Raw genomic sequence first — 9,666 nt, forward strand, 5'->3', positions numbered from 1 at the left:
CACAAAAAACCGTCTCCAACCGAGGGCCAAAGGGTCATAGGGCCAAACATAATTTATTGAAAAAATATTGAAGGAAATTATTGAAAAATTGAAAGAAATATTACAGATGAAGGAAATATTGAAAAATATATTGAAGGAAATATTGCAGATGAAGTGAAGAATTGAAAGAGCTTCACCATATTTATAGAACTAAAAAAAAGGTTTAAATTCAAAAAAAAAAAATATTGAATACAACGGCTAGCAATCAGCTAGCCGTTGTATTCAAATTTTTTCAAACTATATGTGTCAGTTATAACCGACACTAATACTAATTAATAAATATCCCAGTTGCCGTCAGCCTTAATTCATTATATTCTATACTATTCCTGTCGGTTTTAACTGACAGGAAATCTAACACTTCAAAAAGAAAATTGGCCAACCCGGGGCTGGCTAGAAGTGGCCAGCCCTCTAGCCCTCCCCGATTCTGTGGGGCCCTCCCATATTCTAGGGCCCTCTGGCCTAGCCTTCGGTTGGAGACGGTTTTTTGGGCTATTTTCGGCCCTCTAGACCCTTCGGTTGGAGATGGCCTAAGTGACATCAGCTAGCCGTTGGATTTGAATATTTTTTTTTGCTATAAATAGGGTGGGTATTGGGATATAATTCACACAACTTTGAATTCAATCTATTTCAATTCAATCTATTTCACTCTTTCAATTCAATCTCTTTCATATTGTTTAATGTTGTTTCATTTTACTTAATTTAATTTAATGTTGTATAATGGCTTAGGAAGTTATAGGAAAAAAATGGAATTTAAAAAAAGTATGAAACAAATTTTGTGAAATAGAAGTTATAGGAAAAAAATGGAATTTAAAAAAAAATATGAAACAAAAAAATATGAACCAAATTTTGTAAAATATAAGTTATAGGAAGTTATAGAAAAAAAAAGGTTTAAATTCATAAAAACAAAAAAAAAAAAATTTGAATACAACAGCTAGTGACTGGCTAGCCGTTGGAATTCAAATTAGTGTCGGTTTTAACCGACATTGTTCAAACTGCTATTATATTAACATTGCTATTAGTGTCGGCTAGTATATATTATTTTTGTCGGCTATAACCGACAGAAATAACAAAACATTAAAAAAAAATGGCCAGACCTGGCTGGCTGGCTAGACCAGCCCTCCAACCCTCTCTGATTCCATGAGGCCCTCCCAGATTCCAGAGTCCTCTGGCCTAGCCCTCGGTTGGAGACGGTTTTTGGACTATTTTTGGCTCTCTAACCCTCTGAACCATTCGGTTGGAGATGGCCTAAGGTGATCAGACGACTAAAAAGATAGAGAATTCACGTATTTAGTCTTAAATCAAATATAATCCAAGCAACACAATGAGTGTAGCCCACTTTTGAGGGATGAACAACTTAAATCTTTGAGTCCATTTCCACCAAAGGTTTAGTGTTTTAATTTGTCAACTTGCAAATTTTGAGCGTTAACACAACTCACAAAAGTTTTTAATCGAAAGGTTCACACAAACACATTCATACGTTTGTCTGCAGCCTGGAGTGTCTAAACCTACCCACACTCCCAAGTTTTTTACATGAACCACAAATGAAATAATGGTGTACTTTCCGACATGATGCTGATTTCCATTCGTGTATGTAACTACTAATATGATGGTTATGACTATGAGACCCATGGACAACATTTGTGAATCGGTGCAACGAAACGTGTCTTCGAAAGTAGTTGCTTCAGCTTCAACCACTCAAATTTTTTATATTCCTTATTATTTCTCAACAAACGAATGACATCTTCTGGAAATCCTAGCTATTCTTAGCATGATATTGGGGAATCTCATTGCTATTACTCAACAAGCATGAAACGTGTGTCGCGTACAATCCCGGGAAAGATCAGGTGTGTTGATGCATGTGAAGCAAATCATTCCGACATTTCAATCGATATGCTAAAAAGGTTCCAGACGAGTCGAGTGCATTATCTTGTGTATGCAATATGCTAGATCAATGTTCTCTCTTGTTCCTAAAAAATTTCCCGGAATCCAGTCCGGGAGGGTGAAATAATGTAACAAGGAAATAACAGAGTACCAAATGCCGATAACGAATGCAGTCACTGGATGCACTCATAAGTATGTATTCTCAAATTCCACCTACAATGGCAGTTGATTTTTACCCTTTAAGTTTATGAAGGCAACCTTTACTCCGAAAAAAGTTGCAATCGTCATCTAACAAGCGGTATAAGTAGATACTCTGCATAGAACAGCTGCAAGAAGAACAAACAAATGAATTACAAGTAATACCATATTGGAATTTAGACAAAATGAAAGAAATCACCTACAAATTACGTACAATCCGTACAATCCATGAAATCGACAACTACAATAGCAACGGTATTTAGAAACAATTAAAGCTGGAAATCGGTCTAAGTTTGGGAGCCTCCAGACGGAGTCCAATTTCAAGACCACACAAACCAATGGTTTTACTATTTTTTGAGGAATTTCTCATCTCCAGGAATATAGGCATTTGTTATGCTTGAACAAATGTTAGCCCAGGAGAAAGATAAAGCAACCAATGACAATATTATGAACAGCAATCTGCGGACTTGAATTAGCGTGTGGAACATATGTAAGATGTTGACAGCAAAACTGATGAGCAAATTGTCTTCCAAATCATGTGATACATTCTTTAGCTATTGGAATGCAAACTGTTCGATGCATTCAAAAGCTGCGTATTCTAAAGAATTTTGGATGGTGACATGCAAGGCTCTTCCTCCCATAAATGCAGGATACATTCTCAACAATACATGCATTTTTTTTTGGATGGTTCAACTTTTGGTTTTTGATATACTTTTTTCTACTGCAATTGCATTCAATAGCGGTGGTAAGCATTTACCTTCCATATAAACATGTAAAAGCTTGTGATTGCAGCTTTGCTATTGAGATCGACAGATTTGGCTCTGTTCCACAGTACCGAAGCCAAAATTGCATGTCCCAAAACCTAAACCAACGCAAATATAGAAGAAATCAATCTCCCTTCTTGGCACATTGTTCGGATGCTAGTATCTGAACAAAAATTCAATAGTAAGAAGGGATTATCAAAACCTACTCAAGGTTCCCCAAACTATTATTAACTTCTCTTCAGAATTTAAGACCAACGCTCGTTCTCATGTAAAACCAAACACATGAAGAACGAATTCACAAGCCATACTGCCCTTATGTACGCTACAAACTGAAGTGGCCTCGTTTAAAAGTTCAACTCTTACAATGTTTGCATTTGTGAAGGAAGCCAACAGGTAAGAATCAGAGATTCGAGTTAATGAGCGATCGGTAGAATTTTTAAGAATCATTAAAGAGGGACACCTAAACTTCACAACATAACCAACTATTTCAATGTTAGCAAGCTTATCACTGCTTTTGTATTTCCTTCAGAATTAGACATGTATAATTCAAAAATTATAGAGAAAGGAGAAACTGAACCATTCAATAACCTGGAAGTAGTGAAGATTGGGTAACAATTGCTACTGTTTAGATTTAGAAACTGGAACATTACCGTGATGCATTTGCTCAACATGAAGCCAGATGATGCTCCCACTAAAACGGCAACACCATAAGCCATTTCAAGTAGCGAAATACAAATCCAAAAGACCTGCCCAAAGATAATTAGAATCAAACAATATATGTTTGCTAATCAACTTAAAAGTCTGACATAGATTACATATCTATGAATATATGTGTATATGCGTGTGTTAAAAGGTTACCCGCTTTTGCCCCATGCGTACTGTAAAAGATCGGATGCCGAATATTTTATCTCCATCAATATCAGGTATGTCCTACATGATTTCACGGTATGAATAAAATTGATCATCATCCATTATTATCATAAGAACTTCATGAATTAAAATAATAGCAAACGCATATCGACAAAACAAAGTTTTAAAGTAGATCTATTACAGTTCTAATTGTAATGAACAAAAAGAAAAGGTTTTACCTTAAATAATGCTATAACAACTGAGAAGAAGCTCATAAATGCAGTTGCGAAGATTAGGGGCCTAGAGAAGGCAGCTGGTCTTTTGTACACATGCACCTGGAAATCGTTAGATAAATTAGAACCCAACCACTGAGAGCGCGCCCGACTACATGACAAAGATGATCAATCAATTACAATACTAAGTAGTTTATCCAAGTATTTCCCGTTCATAACAATTGCCCTCACAGCCGTCTGATGTGTGTGAACATGCAGACATGTTTGTGCTACAGGCACTGAATTGGACACTGACAACTATTGCTCCATCAGACATGAGACAGTGATATCTTTCATTGATGTTAAAGAATCAATTTATGATGGCAAAATACCCATCAATGTGGAAAACATATTGCGTAACTCAAGTATTTTCTGAGAGAATGAAATAATTGGAAGCTATAAATTGATTTCTTCATAGAAAACTAACAAACCTGCATGTGCAGGAAAAAAGCAAGTTGGACTATCACCGCCCGAACAGCTAGGATGCACATTGCAGCAACTAAAGCAGATTTCTTCCATCTCAAAAGTGGTAACTGAGTGTATAAAAGATTGAAAAACCATATTAGAGACAATTGTATTTAATATATTCATATATTAAATAAGCATCTATAAGCTCTGAAAGGAAATTCTCAACAACAGAATAACCAAGATCCATGTTGTTGCGCCGGGTTTGCTTCAAACCCACGCAGTATTACGATGTGGTGGTAAGTGCATTTTATATGAAAATGAATAGGATGAATGTTTGGTCAACATGTCACTAGGAAAAATCATCCATACCATTGTCAAGGAAACCCTATTTGCCAACTATCTTATCAGAAATCTCAAACCCTTAGTACTTAAACAATTGTAATTAATATATTTCACAATTAACAATAGTCTGGTCATTCACCCAATTTACTCTTGTCCAACATACCCTACTTTCTTCTAATCACATCTGCACACTCATCATGTGTGTAATGCATATAGTTCCAGATAAATACATCCTGACAAAGGACTATTCACATGCTTCTTGTGCAAGGATGATCATGGATGTGTTAAAAACTCATTTTTCTCTGCCGTTTTTTTTTTTTTTTTTCCTTTTTTTGTTCGGGAGAGAGGAGCACTTGTCCTCTAAAAGACCACCTGCATCCACTCACTTGACAGTTCTGGCTTACAATTTAGTACAATTGCTAGATTTACATGGAAAAATTTTAAATACTTAAGTTCAGCCTTCCGTATTCTATGAACTGATAACTCTTAAACTTTCATCAGTTTGGCTGTCATGAGTGACATATGCTTTCCCAATACAGCTATTTAAGGAACGTCAAGAAGATGATTATACACGAGCAAGCCAACTCACATTGATTGAATAAGCAGTTCCAAGTACAAAGCTGATGAAAAGGGCCCAAAACAATGGCCATGAACCCACAACCCATCCTAGCCAAAAGCTCTGTAGAAAATAACGGTTATAATCAGAATGTGTTGAAATGAGACATGTATCTTCTTCAATTTAAATTATAACAAAAGCACATAATATGTTTGAGATATGATTACACTTGATGAGAAATCCAGAAACCAAGTAAATATTGAACTTCTAATCCCATTTTGCTTAGTTTTATTTACCTTTAAATTTTACCCTTTCAATTGAAATAACAAGGCCAGGTTTATTAGTACCGAAGTTTCAAGTTGTGAAGACGTGAAGATAGTTGGCAGCACAAGAAGAAAATTGAACAAAAAAAAAAGGTATCAAATAAAAGAAACAACATATCTAGTACATGAAGAATGTACATGGTGGAAATGAATTCATAGTAAATTTTAATTCCATACAGATGGTTGTAATAGAAGTGTACAGGAAGACTGAGAATAGCAGCTCTTCTTAGTTCTGATTTTCCACATAAATTAAGGTACTCCCGTACTAGTAATTTGGTAGCATTCAGATGTAGAGACAGTTTGCATGCAAAAGTTAGGGATTCGCATTACAGGTTCATTTGGTAACCTTGTTTTCGTAGTGATTAAAGAGCGAGTGAAGAAGAAGATAAAAGATAAGAGATGCAAAGCAGAAAGGAAGAAGAAGATAAAATCTAATAACAGTTTTAAATGGTCTTTAGCTTTTAGGTTTGATTTTTTTATATTCTCAATCTTTTCTTTCTCACCTCCTTATGTTGCTCACATCTCTCTTCTACAATTGAAAAGGAATGAAAAACAAAAGGCAAGGAATTATCAAAGGCATAAAATAAAAGGAAAACTAATGAACAGGGCTTGAAAACTTTGAGTTTTAATGATAAGGACAAAATAAAGGGTAAAGTGAATAGTACCAGGATTGACTTTTTAGTGTAAAAATATGGTTTTTCGTTAAAGTAAACATTACCGGGTGCTTTTCGTTAAAGTTCCCTAAAATAAATGCAAAAGTTAGGTATATATGTATTCCACACTGCTTTTGATACCATAATTAGGAAAGATGTCACAATCATGATGCCATATCCAATTGAATATTCCCCCGATGCCAATGGAAGATAAGGCTTGTTAACCTGCAACATAACATGCAATACAACTATACAATTAGACAATTCACAAATCTTCCATGTAAATAAAAGAGCCTATCCTGGAATTCTACCAGTCGAATCATCGTAATGGAATTCTTATTCCCCATCATTCAATGCTACCAGAAAATTGACAAACCTACCTTGTCTATATCAATGTCAGACAACTGATTCAAACCAACAATATAAATATTCATAAACAGAGCAGCAACTACAGCCTGAAAAACAAAAGACGAAGTGTGTGAGAATAGCAATGACGACTGTACCCATGTAATCTTTAAGGTTATCAAGAGTTTTCAGAGGCATCACCTCCAGCACCCCTGTGAAAAACAATGGAGAGAAATCAGACAGATTCTCGACTGCAAGGAGAGAAACTGACATTATGCTCAATGCCTGCTTAGAGAAAAACTTTGGTGAGCTCTCTAAATCAATTTTGAACATCAAAGTAAAGGACAAAAATATAACAGTAACGATCCTAAGTGATTTCCACTCACTACTAATCACAAGCATATATTAGTGGGAGTTCTATATCAAAAAGCTAAATGGGACAATGTCAAGATTGGTGATGATGATTCTGTTAAAAACTTAACTGTGCCTATGACTGTGTGCGGCCTTGAAAACCTGTAAAAAGCATCTACACCATTTTTGATAGAGTTCCATATGCTTTTTGGATTATAAGCATCAGGTTCGGATTCAAGAGGGTGGCCAGCAGTAGCATTCACCAAGAACTTTTTATCATGCCTCCTGTAGAATGTAGTCTTTTCTTTAGTGCCTATGGTATGACGCTTCAAAAGATGTTGCTGAGATCCAGCACCACAGTATCTTTCTAGGACGTCCCATGCTTTGCATCTTGAAACCCTAACTGCTACATATGAACCTATAAGCACAAAGATCGAGGTGACAAAAAGTTGTCAACATGGAGGAGTGAGAAAGGCAAATCATACATCACTTTTTATATCAAATTAGAGTTTGAAGCTTACTGTCTTACTGTTTCTTACATTTGGATAAGCTAAGTATAAGAAGAGTAGATTGCACAATACATTGCTAAGTGATGCACCATATCAATCGAAATGGGCATCTATAAGTGAATACGACAGTGAAAGCTCTCTCAATTGAATATTACAGATCTCAACACAGCAATGCTGCACGGTTACCTACAAACATTGATGACTAAGATGTCTTCAAACAGTACTACAAGTATTTAAACTAAGACCACATTTCAATCACACGAACCATGCTAGCGAGCATACGCACGTATTAGATGTTACGTGGGACCAGTAATACCTGAAAAGCAGTTCTTGTTGAGATTGTCCCTTCTCCAAACGCAACTACCTATGAATTTGGATAATGCATCAGAAAACACACTAAGCAGTTCAATTAGCAGAAACTCACAACCAAACAGTCAGGGCCCGTTTCATAACCATTTCGTTTTCAATTTTTGTGCCACAGATGGTACGTGGGAGAAACTCACAACCACATACTGAGGGCCCTTAGTGTAGATAATATCGTTTGTTCAAAAAATAAAAATAAAAGACACAGATGAGTAATATAAATCATTTCAGTCTGCTGACTCCATACACTAAAAAAGAAAGAACCTTTCAACAAGATGATTTTCCCAGATGGTAAATACCTCCAACAGCACAAAGTTAAATACATAAATTAACAAATAACCCAGCATTTGAAGCATCTGAAACCATTACTAATTACAAAGAAAATAAGAAAATAAATTAATAATCAGAGCCCTTAACGCAAGAACCAGAGAAAGCAGAGAACTAATTCTAATTATTTTCTGTAAACTGAAATCGCAATACCTAAAGATGCTTTGGGGAAGGACCCAACAAGCGCATAATCCATTTGCTTGCTTCGGCCAACGAAGAAAAAATGATGCTTCAGTTCAACTATCAACTGAGAGACCACGGTGAAAATGCAAAACAAAAACTCAACAAGACAAGCAGTGGAGAGAGAGAGAGAGAGAGAGAGAATCTAATCAAATATTAATTAGTAATTAGATAAGACCATAAAAAGAAAATGAATTTTAACGAAAATCTTTCGGTAATATTTATTTTAAAGACAAATCATATTTTTATATTAAAAATCAATCCTGATGTTATTAACTTTACCCTTTATTTTATTATTATCGTTAAACTCAAAGTTTTCAAAACATTTTGATTAGTTTTCTGAAAAGGAAAGAATGCGACTTGCAAGTCAACTGTTCACACGAGTACAATGCCCTTCTAATTGACGATGTGGCAGAAGAGTCAGTGACATGCTTGGGACCCTTTGTCTCGTTACCTTACAAAAATATATAGACCAACAAAACGAACCAGTATCCGTGTTCTTTCTACCTACTTTCCATTTATTTTCCCTCTCTATTTTTACATAGTATCAGAGCTCGGGAAAATGAAAATTTTGTTGTCTTCGTTGTTCTTGAACATGATACCAATTTTAGTATGGGTGGACCTTGGAAACAGATCTTAGGCCATCTCCAACCGAACCAAAGGGTCCAGAAGATCAAAGGGTCAAAATTAGCCCGAAAATCGTCTCCAACCGAGGGCTAGGCCAGAGGGTTGTGGAATCTGAGAGGGTCCCACGGAATCGGAGAGAGCTGGAGGGCTGGCCAGAAAACCGCTTAATCCTGTCGGTTATAACCGACAGGAATTCTTAAAAAGAATTTTGAATCCAATGGCTAGTTGGCGCCAGTTACCGTTGGATTCAATTTTTTTTTTTTTTTTAGGTTTTTGAGGCCTTTTTTTTTTTTAATTCTCAAAAATTCTATTTTTTTTCCCTATAAATACCTAAACCATTCATTCACCATTCCTCACAAAATTTTCACCATTTCAATTCTCATATTTTCCTTCCTCTTTCAAAAATCTATCCTTCAATTTTTTCAATAATTTTGAAATGGCCTTTGGACCCGAAAAGAAGATCAAGCTCTTTGCAAGGCTTATAGATGGGTGTCAGAAGATAGTGTGAGGGGGAATTGTCAAACAAATGATGGTGTTTGGACTTGTGTGTCCAAAAAATACTTAGAGTTCTAGGAAGACACCACTCCAGTGAATATTCGAAACCACGAGAGTTGTTCTTCAAGATGGAAGAAACATCTTCAGCCAAGTTTGAACAAATGGCATCAAGTAGCAGCCGCAA

At 35.8% G+C, this 9,666-nt stretch overlaps 1 protein-coding gene across 1 annotated transcript; it reads right to left on the reverse strand.

The window, feature by feature from the left end:
• Window positions 1-1,930: 1,930 nt before the first annotated feature.
• LOC103453838 (homogentisate phytyltransferase 1, chloroplastic-like) lies at window positions 1,931-8,530 on the reverse strand. The gene is made up of 13 exons (XM_008393419.4): window positions 8,334-8,530; window positions 7,807-7,854; window positions 7,113-7,399; window positions 6,832-6,915; window positions 6,666-6,740; window positions 6,427-6,510; window positions 5,343-5,432; window positions 4,435-4,536; window positions 3,971-4,066; window positions 3,741-3,812; window positions 3,533-3,628; window positions 2,876-2,980; window positions 1,931-2,246 (listed from the first exon to the last, which is right to left on the reverse strand). Exons 1-13 carry the CDS (start codon window positions 8,374-8,376, stop codon window positions 2,205-2,207), a joined length of 1,224 nt encoding a protein of 407 aa, XP_008391641.3. The 5' UTR covers window positions 8,377-8,530; the 3' UTR covers window positions 1,931-2,204.
• Between the last annotated feature and the right edge of the window lie 1,136 nt (window positions 8,531-9,666).

This window comes from Malus domestica, chromosome 13, assembly GCF_042453785.1.
Source record: "Malus domestica chromosome 13, GDT2T_hap1".
NCBI classification, from domain to species: Eukaryota; Viridiplantae; Streptophyta; class Magnoliopsida; order Rosales; family Rosaceae; genus Malus; species Malus domestica.

Excerpts from the sequence above, each read along its gene's own strand:
- LOC103453838 (XM_008393419.4), bottom strand. The coding sequence starts at position 8,376 with ATGGATTATGCGCTTGTTGGGTCCTTCCCCAAAGCATCTTTAG. Across the intron at positions 7,400-7,806 it reads CAACAAGAACTGCTTTTCAG|GTTCATATGTAGCAGTTAGG; the intron begins GTATTACTGGTC and ends TTGTGCTTATAG. Across the intron at positions 5,433-6,426 it reads TGACATCTTTCCTAATTATG|AGCTTTTGGCTAGGATGGGT; the intron begins GTATCAAAAGCA and ends TATTTTCTACAG.